We start from the raw sequence: 21,368 nt of genomic DNA on the forward strand, positions 1-21,368 counted from the left end.
GAAAACATCCCTAAAAGTAACTAGATCCTACTAAAAACATACTAAAAACAATGCCAAAAAGCATATAAATTATCCGCTCATCAACGGCTCAAGAACATTATAGACTTGGAATTGTGGATGGTGTTATTCCTGTAAGGAAATTGAAAAGCTCTGCTAGAGATTTTGTCTCATGACCTTCTTTGTGTTTTGAGTTTTGAAATGATGTTAGTACTATGATCTTCATATAAGAACCATTAGGTGGTGCACATGCTGATCCTACTTGGACTTCTCAGCAAATTAAGCTTACACTCACTCAGGCCATGGAGGTAATTAATAAAAATAATCTCATCTTTGTGAACATGTGATTGCATTTTCTTCTAAATCAAGAAATCATAAAGATATACAGAAAAATGTGCATGGAATTAAGGTTGTGCATGGAAACTATCTCAAAACAAGATATGCAGAAAAATGTGCAAATTTTGTCATAGGACAAAGACATGTTTGTTTTCGAATTATTCACTTTCTCTAAAGAGATTTGTGTCTCATGGTATCTCTATATTTCTGTCTCGAGACAGTTACCAAAGAGGGGCTAATGCCTAAGTTATGACTTTTTGTATTTGCTCATTTGATCTAATGGAAAAAATTAAATATTAAATTAATTGAAAGAAAGAGAAAAATGTACAAGACCAACAATGGTGTTGGTATAGCAGTTAAGCCATACTACAGCCTAGGAGAAACAGTTTTGTAGAGAACACCAATTGGAAGAGCAAGCCTGACTCACCAACAAATTAAATTTACTGACCATTTTCAACAACAAAAAATTTAGCTCAGCAACTAATTTTTGGCATGAAATTGTATGGCATGAATCTGATTAAAATTGTATGGCATGTTTAGTTACTATTCCATGTATAGCCATGTTGAGAAGTTAGCTGAAGACATTAAAAAGGGGGCTGCTTCCGTGGAAGGAGTAGAAGCAAAACTCTAGAAATCTTTAGTTAATATGAAATTAATAATGAGTTCTTATTAAATAGCATATTTCTTGTGAGACTACTGGTTTAGTTTTCTCTTCTTCAAAATGCTGGTAGTTTGCTATTTATTTGAGCAACTATCTATTTCTAACGTTCAATTTTTGTAACACCCTACCACACAGAGCTTTACACCTAGGATGTAAAATAGAGGTGGCGAGGCGTCACGACCTCTAAAATAAAATACATACTTATAATAGTAGAAAGAATATAATAAACTAGGAGTCTTGAAAAGTGGGTAAAACAAAATCACAAAATAAAAAGCGCAACGCTCGAGTAAATGGAATTACTTACGTGCTAAGAAACTTAAGAGTTGAGGGTAGGAAAAGTAAAAGAGTAACAAGAGTGCCAATAATACAGAGGAACTAGCTCCTGACTCAGCCTGCGAAGTCAAGGCTGGCCGGAGAATATTTACATATATATACATAAGTATCCCAAACACCCAAAATACAGAATCAAGTCTCTAGCTCTCCTGTAGCCTCTATGAGGAACAAAATAAATAAGTTTCTTGGAGAGCAAGCTAAGTACATAAGTATATATATACAAACAGAGAACCCAAAATGTCCCAAGGACTACTCCGCTTCAAAGATCAAAACGCCTAGCGAGGAGCCTCTCGACCTGCATCTGAAAACAACAACACAGTATGGGATGAGAACTGGAGGTTCTCAGCATGGTAAAGGTTCCATGCGTATAATAAGTAAGGTCCTAGGAATGCCATAGGCAATTCTAGAACTCCGTTATCACAATTACAGAACTTAACCTCTAAGTAAAAGCCATAAATAAGGTTAGGTGTTCTAAGTACACTATAATCTTTTGTCTTAAACCTAACACCTAACACTCAACCCATTCACCATTCCTCCGTCCCTCCATCTTCCATAAATTCAGCAGAGACAAGCAACCAAACAAATTCACGCACAAGTAATAAGCAGATAGTGCAAATAGCAAGAATAGCAGGTAACAGGACATATATGTTCAATTAGGCAATCCCAGATAATGCATAGCAATCACACAAACAAATACACATGATGCATGCCTGTTCTATAGCTGATGAGGCTCATTTGTCGGTTATCCAGCCAACCCGACAAGTCCGAAAATCTTAGACTATCCCCCGTCGCGCATCCCCATGAGTCTATGCATAGATTTCATATTCATACATCATTCAAACATTCATTCATGAATCACTCAATGGGGGGCTATCCATACCGGGAATTTCTACGTGCCCGGTCACCCTTACGACGTAGGATCAACAGAGTATCGAGATCCAACCTGGAACACGTGGTGACGAGCCATGGTTCTGTTACCCAAGGAAACTCGTATCTCAGATGTCGTCATTCATAAACCATTTAATACTCATAATCATTGTCTAGTCATTTATCAAGCCATGGCATCATTACTTCATTCAATAACCAATTTCCTTTCACATAACTCATCACATTTACCTCTTTCTTCATTCCCAAGTTACCTTAAAATTGTAACTTCTGCTATTTACTAAGCTTACTAGTAGAATCTAAGGTTAACAGGGCAAAAATAGGAGTTTAGGGGTTCAAAACCAAGCTTAAATCTTAAAAACTCAGGTGCTAAAAAACAGGGCGTGTGCGTACGCACACACCTATGTGTGCGCACAGCTCAACAAGAAAGCAAAACGTGTACGTGCGCACACATCACTGGGTGTGCAAGCGCCTCGCCTGTGCTAGTGCCACCAATAGAAGGCCCATCTTGGCGTGTGCGTGCGCACGACTTTATGCAAACTTTATATCGTTTTTAAGCTTTTAAAACCTTCTTCAATTTAGAACAAATCTCTTCTTCATCCAAAATTTGTGGAGCAAGTTATGGACGACCAAAGTTCATAAAAGTTTACTTTTTACCAAAATATACCAAACCCCATTTTTTACTAAAACTTACATTCCCCTTTTACAGACCAGTCACGTTCATGCTCAACATCTCAAAATCATCAACATAACTTACCCTTCACCATCATACAACCATTTTGCATCCTTAGCTCAATCATATTATATTTCTCCAACTTTACACATTTTGTTCACAACCAACACACTAATCCAATTCCACATTTTATCATCATCATAGAATTCCTCACCATTAGCACAACATTATTCATCATAATAATACCAACCAATCCAAATAAACATCATTCACTATCTTAACCATACCATTACTTTACCACAATCATAAACCCTTCATTCAACACCATCATACTAACCTATATACATACATGCATTTGACTCCCATTATCAATTTATTCATCAACATCACAAACACTAAACATTTAACTCATTTATCCATTTCAACTTATCCTATAGTGCTCTAGCCTAAGTTTTCACAAAACCTTATATGTTAAACGCACGAAACCTAAACCATACCTTAGCCGATTCCCGCGTAGTTCTTCCAAGGCAACCCACTAGGAAAGATTGCAAGCTTCAATACCAAAATTTCAGCATCTAGTTTCCAACTCCAAGCTTCCAATTAAGCTTCCAACATTCCCAATTAGCTTCATACCATATATATACACCTCACCTATATCATATCATGAATACCCATACATATACACTTAATTTCCAACACACATAACCAAGAAATCCAATAGGGTTTAAGAGTTTTCACCTGACTAACGGAGAATTGGGACAAGACTCAGTAAGTCCACCAAGTTAATTTGATCCTAAACACCGAAATTACACAAAATTTCAACACAAGCCCAAGAAATTTGAAACTGGAAATGGGAGAATTGAGAAAGAAAATGTGACTTTCTTACCTCAAAATATTATGAGCTTTGTAGAGCTTGACACCGCGGATGCGTGGCCGCAGACGGCTCGTCAATTGGAGTTCCGGATTGAAAGTTACGTAGAATTGAAAATTAAATTGAATTTGGGGTTAGGGTTTGATGGTTTCCCCTTCCTTCAGTGTGTTCTTCATGTTGGAAGGAAATGAAATGAGCTTCAGCTCATTATATATAGTGAATTGGTTGGGCCCACAGGCCCGGTTTGGGTCTGGTTCGACCGGTTCGGCCCAATCTTCGGCCAATTTTTTTTTAAATTGGTGTCAAAATTCTCGTTTTGACAAACTCTATCCTATTTTGATATTAGTTTTGTATTTCTAATTGTTCTAATTAAAATTCGATTTATTGACTAATTATTTACCGATTTTAGCGGGGTTTACAATTTTCTTTTGCAGGTAATATTTATTCACACGAACATGAACAATGAAAATGTTGGAAGGGCCTGTAGCAAACTTTTTGAGCATCTCTAGAAAAACTCCCAATGTAATAGAACTAACAATATTTCTTAGTTTGATATTTTGTATAGGAGTTATTACTTTTGATTTGCAATACTAAAAAATCATATATTATGTTTAATACTTTGAGTTATATAATATTTTGTCTATAGATTATAATTTTGTTATTGTGGAATTTTAATAAAAAAATTATTTGTTTAGTACGATAAAAATAACAGTAAAAACTACATTTTTAAAAGATAAAAAATGTCACTTTTATCCGGTAAAAAGGGCGGTTTGTAGCTGTCATTTTAAACAACATAAAACGCCATTTTAACCCGATAAAAATGACGATTTCAAATGCCGTTTTAACCAATAAAAATGTTACTGTTAGGGTAAAACGACGGTTCAAAAATTCCATTTTAACCAATAAAAACGCCACTTTGTTAGGGTAAAATTGGTGGTTAAAAAAACGCCGTTTATACCCTGGAAATAACGGTAGTTTGAACCGCCGTTTTAACCAACCAAAAACCGCCGTTTTATTTGAAAATAATGGTGGTTTGAACTGCCATTTTAACCTATCTAAAAACCGCCGTTTTAACCCAGGAAATTGTGGCGATTTTCTGAAAACCGCCGTAATAACCAAAATGGCGCCTAGAATTACGTCGCTTTCTAAAATCACCATTCTTGGTAATAATGGCGGTTCAAACCGCTGTAAATACCCAAAAAACTGCCGTTTTAACCAGAATTTTTTGTAGCGTCATACGATTCGTAGTTAAAAATCCTGAATTGTTAGAAGCAATTAATGATTCAGAGGGTGGGAAGATCAAATCCTTTACAATGAGAGAAGCTTTATAAGGTATTCATACCTGAGGGACTCATGTTTTATAATATGCCTGTGTGCTATGCTTGGAGTCGGTATTTGGTAGAACATAGCTCCTGAGCAATTGCTCTTAAGACCGTCTGCTTTGTGCTCCCCGAAAATCTAAACTCCTTTTTTCAATTAATAGATACTAAAAAATAAATATTAATATTCTACAGTAGACATAAAATATTTAGAGTAATAAGCTAAATTTCAAGAAGCCAATTTGCAAATAAAGCAGAATTTTTTCTCTAGAAAATTTACTTAAACCAAATCATAATATGGAACATCTACTAATTATGCATCAGAGCCTTTTCCCTTTGAATCCAGCTCCAACCAGCAAATACCCATGTTTTACTGGCTTAATGCCTTGAGACCTTTCCCTTGCTCTAGTCCATTTTTTGAGGAGAAAGAAAAAATAAATATTGAAGAAGAAGAAAAAAAATTCACAAAAAAAATCCATCTTTGAGCTTTCATGATAAAAGACTAAATAAACAACTATCAAATACACAAAAATCTTAATAAAATAGAAAATATTATTATATATTAATATGAAATCACTGTGATACACAATTAGGATTATCTGCATTTCATCTGCAAGATGCACAAAAGGAATATGTTTTGTAAAAAGTAACATCTAAGTGATTAATATTGCACCAACTACAAAAATAAAATTTTAACACAATAGTATAAAATCAACAAAAAGAAGAAACAACCTAATAAGCATGACACAGATAGCTAGCAATAAAATCCCAAAAGATAAAAAATAGATACTTTATACGCACCGGTAGAAGATTATTTGAAACTGCCGAAAGGAGTGCTGTCATAATCAAGGTAAATCAGCCATTACCACCTTAGCTCCTTTGACAACCCAGCACAATCTTATCCTTCAACCAAAATATAAGTAGGTTAAACTGAATAAAGCTTCAGGTTAGATTGCCAGATACGAAAAGTCTATGAAATTGAGCTAGTTTTAAAGAAAAAGTCGAAAAATGAAGTAGAACCATTCATTTTCTAAATATGCAACTACTTGAAACTCCTTAAACCGTATTCCATTGAATGAGTCCTAATTGCAACAAAAACTTAATCCCCTTTTCGACCATGGCTAACATCAAAGAAGAATTATTATCGCTATTACAAATCTAAAAGTTTGTACTCTTTGTGAACCAACATCATAGTCATGCAAGTATATGTATCACACATATGGCCACATTGGATTGTTAAAATATTTAACTTTCCTTCACTTGCCTGAAAAAAGAAAATAAAGTGAAAGTAAGTAATAAAATAAAAATTCAGTCCAGCAATCAGGCCGATGTACTCTCACACAATGAATTCAAAACGAAATAGTAGATAACAACCAGAATGAGTCTGAGATGCCAAAAACCATCCAAAAATAATAGTAGAATGACACTTTTCATCACACTCAGGCACTAAAACATAGCCTTCAAACAATTATTCGCCTCCACATAAAAAAAAATCTCAATCAGTAGGAAAAGATATGGTACAGAAGTAGCTAAAATTAGGATTTTCAGAGGCAACTAAAAATCTAAATAGCGTATATGGTGTAATTAGAGGATATGGAACGAACCTGCTGCACTCGGTGAACTTAAACAAAACCTGATTAAGCTACTTAAATTTTTTATTTAACTATTTCCTTAAACATAACCAAATCATTAGGCACGGGAACAAAAAGTTGTAAACATTTAGTTTTCAAATAACAAAAAGTTTATATATAATTTATAGATTTAACACACTATACTCTTCTCCAAAGCATAAACTAATTAACTAAACCTCATAATTGTCCAAATACTCGGCAACCATACAAAGGAAACAAATAATAAACAAAAATTGATAGGGATTCTCTTACCCTCACTAATTCAAAATTAACTAATCATTTTTTTCTCATTGGTAATTTTCTTTTCAATCTGACATAGAAATGAACATAAAAAACGGTATACCTTTTTCAAATTCCTCACTTTTAAAGGTAGTAGAACTCTCAATAACCACAGGCTTTAGAGATATTTCAATTGCAGAAATCTTCACATCCTAATTTGATTCTTATTAGCATATATTTTAACATGAAAATATAACAACTAAATTAATAAGAAAAAAGAGAGAGCACAATCCAAAAATAAATCCGAATCAAGCATTGGCCAAATGTCAACAACAGTGAAGAATAATAGTTTCATAATCACACACAACTTCAACATAAAAATCACAAAAATCTATTTACATCAAAATATAACAGTTTGGAACAAAAACTTAATCCCATAAAAGCCTGTAAATTTTGAAAGACATTCAAAGAAACCTTAGAATTAAACAAAGTGAATTCATAATTATGTGAAATACAATAATACCAAGAAAAGACGATGATGATAAACAAAATTAATTTCAGAAATAAAAACCTTACCCACTTTGAATCCGACTGAGATAATGAGAAAGATTCAAGGCAAAGATGCAACACCGCACATAACCTACACCAACGACCAGAGTGGTGGAGTTTCTTCCAAGCATCATAACGGCAGAGAATTTTTTCTAGCGACAGCACATGCGAAAACCAAACTACTTTCACCTTGATGAAAATAAACATTCAGAACAACTCAAACCATCGGAAAAGAAAACACATACCCAAACCCCAAATCAAAGACAACCAAAACACAAACGAAAATCCTAAATCACAGTTGATCTTGCCTTCCATAGATGCATCTGGGTGAAATACCCCCAATGATCGAAAAAATTCTCCAAACTCAATGACACCATTTTTCTTGAGACCAAACAGATAAAAAAAATCTACCAAGGAGAAACAAAAGTGACCATGCATTAGCAGGAGATTAAGACATAAAATAAAGCTAAGCTAACATTATACACTTTCGAACCATAATAGATGATTATCCATTAGAAAATTATCAATAAAATTTTATTTTAGGCTTTATCCATGGAATATATGTACCATCACAGGATTACACAACAGAACCAAAATATATATATAGTAATAATCTTTCTCAATATCTGATTTAATTATAAAGTAATTAAATCCCAAGAGCTGAGAAGATACGCAAACAGAAAAATACCAACTCTTTGCAAAAATTACGAAATAGCACACAGACCAACTAAACTTAAATATTCAACAACTTAAAATTTACATCAAAATGTTATCTTTGCAATTTTCAGATCTCAGATTTGGAAAAATTCAAATGACCAAGAAATTATGATAATCATAAGCTCGAGACCCCCAGGAGATGACTTTAACCCACTGTTATCCATTATCATCTTTAGCACCACTGCTTATCCTCAAAAGAACCGAAAAAATGTCAAAAAGGGGAAAATCAAAATTTAAAGACAAATTAAGATAGGATTGCAATGAAATCGAAATAGGAGAGGAGTAACCAAGATCCAAATTACAGTGAAAAGTATGGCTCCTCACCTGGCGAAACTCCTCGAAACCCTCGCTTGTGACCAGACAGCTATAGAGGAGGAGCCTGGTAAGTGTTGAACCCGTATTTTCCGTAACCGTCACCATCCATCGGACCGAACCCTTCACCAGGGCCGATTGGGAAGAAACCTACAGTCCTACTGGGAGAGCGATATGGCGGAGTTTGGAAGCCATAGCCGCCAGAGTAGAAGTGCGCGGGGCTCTGACAAGAGTTGTGGGGTATGTCATTGGAAAATCAGGGAAGTGAGAGTACAACCTCGAAGAGTGATGGTGGCCATGAGAATCATCGTTGTTGTTGTTTCTGTAGCGGTCTCCTCTGTACCTATCCAGCTTGGCCAATACTAAATTGGAATAATACCCTAACACCAGAAGAGATAGTTAGAGAGAGAGAGAGAGAGAGAGAGAGGATTTTTCATGTGAGATCTAACCTGTTTAGGATTTGTTTCAGGTTTATCGTAGCTGAACTCTTCTTCGGTCGAGGCGTCGCTGTCGCCGCTGCGATTTGCACCGGCCCAGACCAGAGAAACCGCGAGAGGCAGTTAGCCAGAGATCAAGAGAGAGCAGACCAGCGAGAGAGAAGGGAATACCGTAAAATGAAGGAAAGAGAACAAAAAGGAGAAGATGAGTGAGAGAGATTGCTATTATGGAGAAAAGAAGAATAGGAAAGAAAACCATTGGAGCTAGGGTTCAAAGTAATCATGACCTGTGGCACCAAATTCCTAAAAACAGCGTCATGCGAGAGGAAATTTGGATAAGTGTCACATGTACGATCGAATGAGAAGCAAACATGTATACCATTCAAAAGGAGATTTCATAAACGAAAAAAAATTCCAGCTAAAATATGAATCGACGTGAGATACAGAAAAATTTTCAGCTCGAAAATAAAACCACGCGAATTCTATTATTTATAAATATTCTTTTTGGTGGGGTTTAAAATACCTTAGGAGGAGAACTTCATACAGAAACAAAGCCGAAAAACAAAAAACAAAACCGGAAAACTTGAGGTAAAACCTCTCAAATTTTGGGACTCACCTAAGAGAGGTAACTAGATTTCTAGTTGATGATGAACAAACAAGAGATTACCTTAGCTTATCCACTCTAATTTGTAATTAGTTTCTTTTTATTTGTGCATTTCTTCCTTTTTGATGTAGACACTTTCGTATTGATTTCCCATGTCTATTCCATCAAGCTGTAATGCTGACTGCTGAGACTTTATTACTTATTAGTAGTTTTTGTTTTCCTCCCATCAGCGATTACAACACCAAGCAGTATCGCTTTTGCACCAATTTTCTATATTCTTTTATTTAAAATTAAAATGTTTTAGAACATATATAAGTCATATTTCCGAAAGAAAAAAAAAAAAGAGAAATGCTCCTTGAAAAAGAAAATTAAGATCCGTAATTTTAATTTGTATTAACTAACCCTTTTAGTCGCCATTTCAATCCCTTAAACTTAATAGTTTAATATTATATTATTTTTAGTTAATATTTTTAATAAAAATATTATTTATATACTAAAATTAGTCACTAATATATTTATGTATAAATACATGTATTGTTCAATTTATTTTTAATGTATATTTATATTTCAACATATATGTTATACTAATAACTGATTATCTTTTTAATTATTACTGATTAATTATTAACCAAACATAATAAATTTTGTGTTGATCCTATAGCATTACTCATGTTAGTTTGAAGGTGTTGTTTGAACATGATATTTTTTTTTTTCTTCCTTTTTTTGCTTCTTTGTGTTTGGGAGAAGTTTTCACGTCAATGAGTGAGTTCAACAACTCAGGAAAACAAAACATTTCTTCAACGATTTTAACCACTCCTTGCCCCCTCCGTTTTTTAGTAAGACGAATTGAGGGTTGGGTTGGAAAAATTATTCCTTTTATTTTGTCGTTCATTCAATAGTTTAATAGAAAAAGGAGAAAAGACTAATAAAATGATACAAGAGTATGGAAGAATAACTTTAAATCTACTGTATATTAGTTTCAACAAAAAAATATAGTTAAATTAACTATTTTAAATATATACCAAAATTAATTATTAAAATTAGTTATCATTATAAAATATATATTAAAATATAAAATATATATTAAAAATAAATTAAATTATACATATCTTTATACATATAAATATATAGTAATTAATTTTGTACCTATACATCATATTTTTGCAATACCATATATAAAATTTGTAGCAAAAGTGAAAATTCTAACCCACCACAATCCATCTTACAACTATAAAGCAAGTGAAAGCATGAGAGAATAATTAATAGCTAAATTGTATATACATATTAATATTTGTCTAGAAGAGAAAGTAAAACTGAAACATAAAGGTGTTATTATAAAATTTTATGTACTATCATATGATCTTACTCATGCATGTGATCCAAAATAGTTAAAGAAAAAAAAAAAAGAAAATGTGCATTAAATACACCAAAGAATAAGGTACATTATTATTTTAAAAAAAATCACCACAAATTTGCCTTGCAGAAAAGAAGACAAAGAAGAAGAAGAAGAAGAAGAAGAATGATAGAATTACAAGAAACACATATACATAGTTCCTCATGATGATGCCATCAAGAAAGAACACGCATGCAAAGCAAAAGAAACCCAAGAACCATGCCAAAACCCACATTATTCTTCATCCCAGCTACACCATTGCTATCATTCTTGCTTTCAGCAGAAGGTGAAGGCGCATCATCGGCGGCAGCACTTGTTGGGGTGGCAGTACCCTTATTAGAACCCTTCTTCTTGGGAGCCGGAGCCGGAGACGGAGAGTTAGCGTCGGCAGAGAATGCCTTGGGCCACAAAACCTTGTCGACTTGGTAAACAGCAAGCGGGAACTGTTGCCTCAGAGCGTTGTTAATTTGGACTTCAACAACGCCGGTGGAAACGTTGACTTGGTTGCCTTGTCCGCCGGTGAAGTTGAGACCCCAAGGAGATTGCGTCCTGACAGGGTTGCTAACGGTTAAGAGATCGCTGAGTGAGTAGTATTTTGGTGCGGAGTGGTAGAGGATGAGCTGGACTTTTTGGTCGTCCGAGAGGCCGTTGAGTGCGCCCGATGGAAGGTTCTGGAAGGCGTTGTCGGTGGGGGCGAAGACGGTGAAGCCTTGAGAGTTGGTTTTGAATTGGTTCTGGATTTGAGAGAGTTGTTGTGTGTCCTTTAGGAGTTTAAGGAGGGTGGTGTATTGGCTGCCTTTCTCCAGGATGGCTGTCAGGTTGAGTTGCCCCGAGGGGGCCGGGGCTGGGGCTTGGGCTTGGGCTTGGGGGTTTAGGAGGAGGAGGATGGGGAGGAGAAGAATGAATGTAGTGGAGGCCATGTTTGTTGTTTGGAAGAAGAGATAGTTAGCGAGTGATGTATGTGGTGTGAAGAAGTGAAGAGTGGCAAGGTGGGGTTTTATTCTTGGAATAGAATGAAGTTTGTCAAGGTTGATGAGACTTATTTGTTGGCATGAGCTGGCTCAAGCCTTGCAAAAATAATTCTTTTTAGACTTGTTACAATATATATATATATATATATATATATATATATATAAAGAAAAACTTTAGGATCCACCTATTTTTAATAATTTTAGTCATTATTTGACTGTTATAAATATTAAATTTTTATTTAATAAGTATAAGTGTAAATTATTGTTGGTCAAATAATAATAAAAAATAATAAATTTTGATAATTACGTATCATTGTATTATACATCATCATACTAAGTTCAGTTGGTTTAGTACTAATTAATTTAAATAAATCTCAAAAATTCAAATCATATCTTATACACACAATAATTTATTAACAAATAATAAATTTTTAAATAAATTTTCATAAATTAATTTTTAATATATTAAAGTAAAAAATATTATAAAAATAAAATATATATATATAATAAAAAAACTATTTACATATTAAAAATAATTATTAAAATTAATTATTATATATTTATATATAAATATTTTTATAATTTAATTATTTTTAATATATATTTTATATCATAACATATATTTTATTTTAATAATTAATTTTAATATACAAAGCATAATTGATATATATCAAGACATAGAGATTTAATCATTATACTTGGAACAAGAACCTAAACATGCAATCAGAATAACTTTGAAGATGATGTGCCGACAACATGAACTTTTCTCTATCTAGAAATAAATTTTAAAATTAGCTACATGTAAAATAAAAAAAAATTAAAATTGTGTGATTCATTTTATATATGTCGAGCGTTATTTGATATTATTAAGGTGATAAATTCCAAATTTATACATAATGCATAAAATATTTTATATATTATTATCTATGAAAAGGTCATCCCACTTTAAACAAAAATATAAATATATAGCCTATATAGAAGTAAGATAAGTATATTAATAAATCTAAATGTATAATTTAAAATATATGTCTCTTTTAATTTTAATATAATTATTAAATATAACAGTAAAAATCAATTATTTATATAATTTTTCCTTACATTAAAACATGAATAAGTGAAAAGTCGGATTGGATTATCTTATCCCTTCTACAATAGATGAACTCAAATTAAACTACCTTATTAGCCTCTATAGTTTACATTGTCAAGAGAGATGAAGTCAAACCTCTTGGCTTATACAATTTACATTAACTAAAGTTTTCTTATTGTCATTCTGTCTTTGTATATTGAAGATTTTGCACAATGAACAATTAGCCAGGCAGTTGAGGAAAATACATTATATATATATGTATAGTGGGTAGCATATTGCATAAAAAAAATTTTCCTTTATATTTGTACATACACATGCAGGTCTACTTTTTTAAAGTTTGTCTTGAGGATCAAAGTATATATCTTCGTTGTATGATTGTGCCGTTGAGGAAAATACATTATATATATGTACAAGTTGGACAGACAATAGGGGTAAAACCAGTGGGTGGCAGCCTGGCAAATGTAGTCATAACATACATGTGGGATTGTGGGCTCAATATATTAACCATGGTTCTGAAAACCGAACCGGACCGGCCGGTTCAACCGGAAAAACCGGGAACCGGTCACCTAGCCGGTCCGAGTAAGACCAGAAATCGTCTGGCAAAAAACCGGGGGAAAAACCGGTCAAACCGGCGGTTAACCGGTGAACCGGGAGAACCGTCCGGTTTTTTTGCGGTTTTTGGAAGGGAAGTTAAAAGATTAAACGGCATCGTTTTGGCTCTTTTTTTAAAAAAAAAAAAAAAAAAAAAAAAAAAAAAAAAAAAAGAAAACGCCTAAACGAAAGGAAGCCCTAAATCCCCTAATCAGTTTCCACCTTCCAGAGATCACCCACGGCCCCAAGCTCCAGAAGGCAGAAACCACCCAAGCACAGTTCACCACCCAGTCACACACAGCCATCAGCCTCTTCGCAGTCGCATACCCACCAGCCCACCACCACCAAACGAGCAGCCACAGCAGCGACGATGTTGACCACCGCAACCACCACCGTCGTTGCCGAGCTCGCCTCCTCCTTGGTCGTCGTCGAGCTCGCCTACTCGTTGGTCGTCGCCGACACCGCGTCCTCGCCGTTACTCGCCTCCTCCTAATCTACTAATCCGGGAAGCCTGCCCCCAAGCCTAGCCTCCACCACCGCCTTGTGCCTCTATTGCCGCTGCGCCATTCGTCGCACCGACCCCTGTTCGCTCTCAGACTCACCAGTCGCAGGCACGCTGTTTCTTCCTCGAGCGTCCGTCGTCTTCCTCTTCCCCTGGAGCTGCTGCATGCCTGCATACAAAGGATTTCTTGATTCTTGTAAGTGAAAATTTTTTCAAATAGGCACCAAAAACTGGTTACAATTTGCTAAAATTCAAACTAGTTTGATATTTTTTACTGTGGTGGGTGGTTTTATCAAACAGGAAGAAATGAATTATATAATATGCACTTGACTTAGTATAGATGCACAATGGGTAATCCCTTGAGGGACATTTATTTATAGACACAATTTTATGTGAAAGATATTGTTGATATTGATTTATCTTGACATGCTTACTTGCCTTTGGATATTGTTAAACAAGCTAAATGTAGAGATTGATAATTTGTTTTCATTATATCAGGAAGGTCATGAGGAAGCTCAAGAAGAGTTGCCTAAGAAAGCAAAAATCTTCTTTAGTACTGCAGTTCAGAACTGGGATGCTGACTTTTATGTGAAAGTTGATGACAGTATTGACATTGATCTGGGTAAAGAGTGTTTATATTTTGATCTCCTTATATAGTGTGTGTGTGTGTGTTTTTTTTTTTGATAAGCAGTTAACTGTTTTTTTTCCAATATGAAATTATTGACACATTTTTTTATATGTTGACTGGCCTAACAGAGGGATTAATTGACCTTCTTAACCGCCGCCGCGGTCAGGATGGGGCATATATTGGATGCATGAAATCTGGAGAAGTGATATCAGAAGAGTACTTTGTGAATTATGATTTCATATATTTTATTTCATGATAAGTTATCCGTGCCCCTTGCCTGCCTATGGTTATGCTTCTGTTTGTTGTTGGTTCTCCTTCACCAAATGTTAAATATGTAACCAAATACAAGTTGAATCTTGCCAGTTTTGGATTAAGCTTATAAGCATCATTTTGGTTGCTTTTCAGGGGCAAGGCATGGTATGAGCCTGAATGGTGGAAATTTGGGGATGAAAAGTCGTAAGTGATATAACTTTCTATGGAAGTTTTTGTTTATTAAAGGAGAGATTTAAGTAGCAATGGTTACCTTACTGCAATTACCTTGTCATACCTTGTCATTTATGTGCGTTTTGAATATTGTCATTTGAAGTTGTTTATGACCTTTTAATGATAAATTATGTATTGTAGATTTTGTGAAATTGTTAAATTTTGAATTTTATTAATTTCAAAATTATTGAATTTAACTTTTTAAAATTATGTATTCAATTTTTTATAATTTCACTCTATATATTAAACCGGTTCAACCACGGTTGAACCATTGAACCATTGAACCAGTTACTTGACCGGTTTGATGACCGGTCCGGTTCTCGCAACCTTGATATTAACCAATAAATAGTTAATTTGGAATAATTATTATTACCTTTACCTTATTTGTTTCTATATATGAATGTTCTCTAAGTCAATTGTCATAAGTTATAGGTATAAGGTCTGTTTGATTGGCCCATATATGAATATGATGGGTCTGTATATACATGTCCCACACACATTGTTTTGTTCTGTTACCTCGTTGGCGATTATAGATAACACAGCAATACAGATTCTGAGTACTTGAATAGTTGTTGATATAATGTGGTCGCCAAATACTTCATTCTGGTGGTGGTGGATAAGCATAAGCTGTCATTTTCGATCATACTAGACATCACCTGTGTTTGTGTAAATAATGAACAGCCGAGAAATATCTGTCCCAGATAAACACATAGTGGTAGGTCCAATTGCACCTTTTTTTTTTTTTTTTTTGGTCGGTAGATTGGATAACCCCCAATGTTAGGTACCCTAATGGATTGGACAACCTCCAATCCTAGATATACAATACACCCACACACTCTTCACATATTTTATCATATTTTTTTTTAATTGCACTCTCTAGGATTTGCACCCTAAACCTTAAGGTGAGAAAGGGGGAGAAATGCCATTAGAGCCAAGGCTCATTGCCCAATTGCACCTTATCTTTCAGCTCTGTTAATACCTGTACTATAACTATATATTCAGCCCACGTTCCTACTAAGCAACGGGTAATCCTCAAATTGGGCCATTTTCAAGTCGGCCCAATAATAGCAAATCAACAATAGCAAATCTAATCCCTGTTGTTTTATTTGAGTAAATTTTTATAATAGTTCCTGTAATTCACACGATTACTCAATTTAATTATTGAAATCGTAATTTTACTATAATAATCTCCCAAACGAAGCCCTGAGCACCATAGTGATTCCTAGTTTCCTTTTCAGTGCCGATTCAGCTCTCGGAGTACTGATATGGCTCTTGTTTGCCACGCCAGAGTGTATAATGACTAGTTGATATGGCTCTTGTTTATCACGCTAGAATGTACAATGACTAATTAACATAGTTAGATTGCAGTTGGACTTAATTTGATCCTTCTGTTATTATATAACCTAATTCATTCCCAATCTTTTCAAAACATTGCCTCCTCCTTCATCTTTTTTTCTTCTTCTTATCACTCTCTGCAACTACAATTACTTGATGTCTCAGATTTATGGTTACATTGAGTCTAGTCATCCCACTTAAGTTCAATTTTTCTTTCTACATATTTTCAACTAGTTTATGTTTAGAATTTTGCCATATTCCTTCGTACATAAACAAAAACAAAGAAAGCGCAGCACGCAAAAGCGGAAAACAAAGATGGTAAAGTTCTTGAAACAAAGTGGTTATCCTACTGTCGATACGTGGGTCGTGAAGCCGTCATCATACGCGCCTTCGACGATAGAACCTGCGACCGCCCCTACGGCCACTGCCTCGTCGTTGGGATCAAGAAGTAACCTTCTAAGGTTGTGAAAAGGGACTTTGCCAAGAAGACGGCAAAGAAGTTGCACACGAAGGCGTTCGTTAAGATGGTTAACTACTAGGACGTGATGCCCACGCGCTACACGCTTGACATGGATTTGAAAGAAGCCATTAAAATGCGTCGCTTCAGTCAAAGGACAAGAAGGTTGTGGCGCTCAAGGGAACCAAGAAGAGGCTCGAGAAGAGGTTCAAGTTTGTCAAAAATCATTGTCTCTTCACCCAGCTCAGATTTTAAGCATTTCAAAAAATAGTGTCGTTTCCATTTTATTTACCTTTGAAAATTTTTTGTGTTGAGTTTATTCAAGATCTGTTTGGATTTTAATAGTTTCAGTTTTGAGATTATATTTTCCAAATGATGTCTTTCATCAAAATCTACATTTTGAATCATATGCTAGTAGATAAATGTGGTTGTTGAATCTAATTTGCCTCAAATATTTAGTTTAATTTAATCAGACAAAAATAACTTAGTAACAAATAGAGTAATTTTGGCCTCCAAATTAAAGAGAAGAAGAAGAATAATTAGATTCATATAATGAGGGATAGACTAAATTGAGTCCAATTGTAATATAGTCATGCTAACTAGTCATTGTATATTCTAGCATAACATTTGTAGAGCACCGAAAAGGAGCTCAGGGACCACTATGATGCTCGGAGCATTAACTGAGATACCGCTATAGTGAAATTGGGATCTCACATATCAAATTAGGTAATTTCGTGAATCTCAGATATCACTTTGTGAATTTACTCGATCTCATTCACATGAGTCGGACTAACAGAAGATACGGGTCACTGAAACTCATATCCGATATGACTTGGGAAACAAATTAAATGTTTTGTCACTACTTAGGTTATCACCATTAAAGTGATAACTAATTCAAACATGATAGTAATTTTTTATTCTATAAATATCATCTACTATTTTATAAATATTTCGAATACTCAGGTATTTTTGTCAATATAATTTTACTTAAATTTGTTAAAATTTTTACTAATTTAAGTATCAAAATCTTTTATAAATACCTTTATTACTGTCCAAGTAAAAATGTAAAAAAAAAAATCATTATTTTAACAAATAATTCAAAAATTTCACACGAAAGCATTTGAACCTCAAGTCCAAATCTAAAATTCAATATGAAAAAAAAATTAATTCTCAAAATTCTACACCTAAGTTATAGTCTCTTTAAGTTATTACTATCCCGATATTTATTTAAACGGACTAATAAACTAACCACTAAACCAACCCAACTTAATTTTACAAAATTTTTTTAACAAATTAATGACTAATTTATCACATATCCAAATTCTATTTAAACGGATCAAATCAATCCAGCTTTTTTAAAAACAGTTGATAGATATTTTGGACCGGATCCAATGAAGTTGGGCTTGTGACGGTTGGCCTAGAGATTGCTGTGAGCCCATTGATTACTAAAAAAATAAAAAAGAAACATAATCACTTAATCGGTATTCGGTAATCATTCTGCTCTGGCTCTTGCTCTTGCTATAGTTGTGGTTGCAGCCTCCTCCTCCATCTGTGGATCGCAACATAATCTCTGTAAATTTTGATTTGTGAAGGCGGTGGATGGCAAAAAACAACAAGTTCACCTCCATCAACTTCAACCACATTTACGACAAAACAACCTCTTCCAACCATCAAACGCCCAAAACCGCCGCCCCTTCTTCTCTCCCCTCCTCCTCCCCTTCCTTCTCCGCTTCATATTCTTCTGTCTCTGCTCCTAACAAACCCCATGGCCGGATCCTCGTCCTGACCCGACCCACACCCAAGCCCATCACTCCACCCACACAACTCCCCTCCAAACAACCCCAACCCACCCCCATCCAAACCGTTCCCGATCAACCACCCTCCGACGCGATATCTCTTCGTCCCCAGGGCCGAACCGGATCCGGCCCGGTTCTATCGGGCCCCAATCTCAAGGACAGGGCGGTGCACGTGGAGTCGCCGCCTCCGCTGATATCTCCGAAGCCCGACAAGTTTGTGCCGCCGCACCTTCGGCCCGGGTACGTGCCGAAGGTGGAGGAGGTGCCGCCTGGGCCGGAGATGGGCCGGGGCAGGGATTTGAACTATAGGAGGGGTGCACATGTCGGGTCGCCGGGCAAGTATGGGGAAGATGGGCGGCCCAAGTCTGGCGGATACGAGAGGATTAGGAGGGCTGGCGGGTCGGATGCCGGGTTGATGGGCCGCCCGAGATCATCCAGTGGGAGTCGACCTAGTTCAAGTGGATGGTACGTTTCTTTTTTTTTTCCACTTTTTAATTTTTAATTTCCCTTCAATAGTTACTGTGCATGTGGATTTTTTTGTGGATTGTTTGGCCAATTATTGTTCCTTTTAATGGCGTTGACATTTTATAGAATTTTTTTCATTTTTTGGTTTTGTGGGTTTGTCGTTTCTTGGATTTTGGTGGAACGTCATAGTGGTAGACTGGTAGGTACTAGGAATCATCAAGCCAATAATACCTTTGGTTGTTTATGTGGATTATGTTTAGAGTAATTGGTTTGGTTGATGTGAATTTTATTAGTAGATGTTAAGTTAATTATCTTCCAATAATAGTAACTTTGGTTGTTAATATGGTTCGAAACTACCTGCTGGTTTTGCTAATTCTGGTGTTGATATGTAATCCGAACCAACTATTTTCTATTTGTACAGAGAAATGAGACCTGTAACGGCTGCCTTAGTTGTGAAAACTTTTTGTAGCTACTAAGTTATTAGTTATGACTTATGAATGTTTGTCGTGGCATGGTTATTTTAGATATTTGCCTAATAAGTTGACTTTTGTACTATCAAGTGGGTTGGCCACTTGCCATATTGTAATGAGCTATATCTTATTTATATGCCTTTATTAGATTGGGCTACATTCAAGTACTTGCTAAAATTTGATCACATTACTTGCTAATTGCTATCAATCATACAACCTTCCATATTGGTAACAAGAAATGTTTTAGGTACTCATTTTGCTTTGCACACCGAGTTAGTACATGCTAATTCTATAATTTGATGGAATGACAAACATGTGTAATGTGTTCTGATTTTAATATAGGTGTTTGCCATACTATTTGGTGTTTTCTTCTTTCCCTATTGAAGTCTGCCTATTGTTGAAAATAAAGGAGATTTATGTCTTTGTAACAGACAGGTTATGTTTCGAATTATTTTCCTGAGGACGAAGATAAATGCACTTGAAAGGGTTCTTCTCTCTGCCAATTCACTGCATGCATCATATGATGTATCCTTTGTCCCTCTGGAACTGACATCACTTCTCACAACATGAAATAGGTGACTACTCATGTGAAAATGATTAGAATAGTCTTTACTGAAAATAATAGCTAAGATGTGGACACGTATTATGTCAAACAGTTTAATTAACCATATCAAATCATCTAATAGCTTTCGGATGTTATCTTCAGATGAAGATTATTTTAACCATTTTCATGTGAGTAGTTGGGAAAATCTCAAATCAATGAAAAACAATACCTGACCATGTGGTAGCTTTTCAACACATATCTTCGGAGTTTATAACTAGATTTGTTTGTGCTAAGGAAGAGGCCTTAACACCCAAGTTATTCATTTTGTTGGTGTGAATTTGGCCCTTTCTTAACACCTCCCAATAGATTGTAGTATCAGCATACATATGTATTTGTTTTTCTTTCCAGCTAAACTGTTTAAAGGGCATGTTTTTATACTTTGATCATATGTTGTTTGAGAGGAGATTCAATCGTTGATTTTGCTTGTAGCAATTTGTTTCTTAACTGTTTTCAGCCAAGGCTATTTGGTAGTTGTCCCGTTGTGTGACCTACTTATATTCCTAAAAATCTTCTAATTATGGCCAAAGATCATGCGTACATAATATTGTAGTATTGTTGAAATTCATGGAAACTATTTTAACATAATAGAATAAAAAAAATGTGTCGGGTAGTAAATCAGTCATTTATATATAATATATATTAAAATAAAAAGTATATATTAAAATTAAATTAAATAATATATATTTATACACAAGTTCGTAGTATTTTTGAAAAACAATTAGCTTAAAATAATTCTCAAATGCAAAGTTTATAAATTGTTTTTTAGTGGTTATTTGTTTTACAAAATATCATCCTAATCCTTATATTTTAAATTTCACGAAGATTTTAAAATTCAGTTATAAATAGATGACAATTTATTTGAAATTAAATATAAGTCAATTATAATGGTGAAATATATTAGCAAATTTTTAAGAGTTTATTCTTAACATGTCAAATGTGCAATATAATTTTAATCAAGCTATATTTTTTCTCAATCCTAATTAACTAAGGGTATGTTCGCTCTAGGTTTTTCCCCCTTCGGTTTTTTGTATGCAACGAAGGT

At 34.7% G+C, this 21,368-nt stretch overlaps 2 protein-coding genes, 1 long non-coding RNA gene and 1 pseudogene across 4 annotated transcripts; 3 read left to right on the plus strand and 1 right to left on the minus strand.

Moving 5' to 3' along the window:
- Positions 1-10,961: 10,961 nt before the first annotated feature.
- Positions 10,962-12,033, minus strand: LOC112771985 (fasciclin-like arabinogalactan protein 9). Its single transcript, XM_025816854.3, has one exon. It carries the CDS (start codon positions 11,855-11,857, stop codon positions 11,114-11,116), a length of 744 nt encoding a protein of 247 aa, XP_025672639.1. The 5' UTR covers positions 11,858-12,033; the 3' UTR covers positions 10,962-11,113.
- Positions 12,034-13,797: 1,764 nt separating this feature from the next.
- LOC112771986 (uncharacterized) lies at positions 13,798-15,351 on the plus strand. The gene is made up of 3 exons (XR_003187299.3): positions 13,798-14,284; positions 14,587-14,710; positions 14,845-15,351. It is a non-coding gene; the product is annotated as an uncharacterized lncRNA (long non-coding RNA).
- Positions 15,352-16,849: 1,498 nt separating this feature from the next.
- Positions 16,850-17,246, plus strand: LOC112772478 (large ribosomal subunit protein eL27-like; annotated as a pseudogene).
- A 1,075-nt stretch (positions 17,247-18,321) lies between these two features.
- On the plus strand, positions 18,322-20,852 carry LOC112771821 (uncharacterized). Of its 2 annotated transcripts, none has more exons than XM_025816640.3 (2): positions 18,322-19,252; positions 20,154-20,852. In XM_025816640.3, coding segments are annotated over exons 1-2 (663 nt in total). In that variant the 5' UTR covers positions 18,322-18,590; the 3' UTR covers positions 20,155-20,852. The 2 variants fall into 2 exon arrangements, with proteins under 2 accessions (XP_025672425.1, XP_072081280.1); XM_072225179.1 differs by having other exon boundaries at positions 20,158-20,852.
- Positions 20,853-21,368: the final 516 nt, after the last annotated feature.

The sequence above is a fragment of the Arachis hypogaea genome, chromosome 18 (genome assembly GCF_003086295.3).
Source record: "Arachis hypogaea cultivar Tifrunner chromosome 18, arahy.Tifrunner.gnm2.J5K5, whole genome shotgun sequence".
Lineage (NCBI taxonomy): Eukaryota > Viridiplantae > Streptophyta > Magnoliopsida > Fabales > Fabaceae > Arachis > Arachis hypogaea.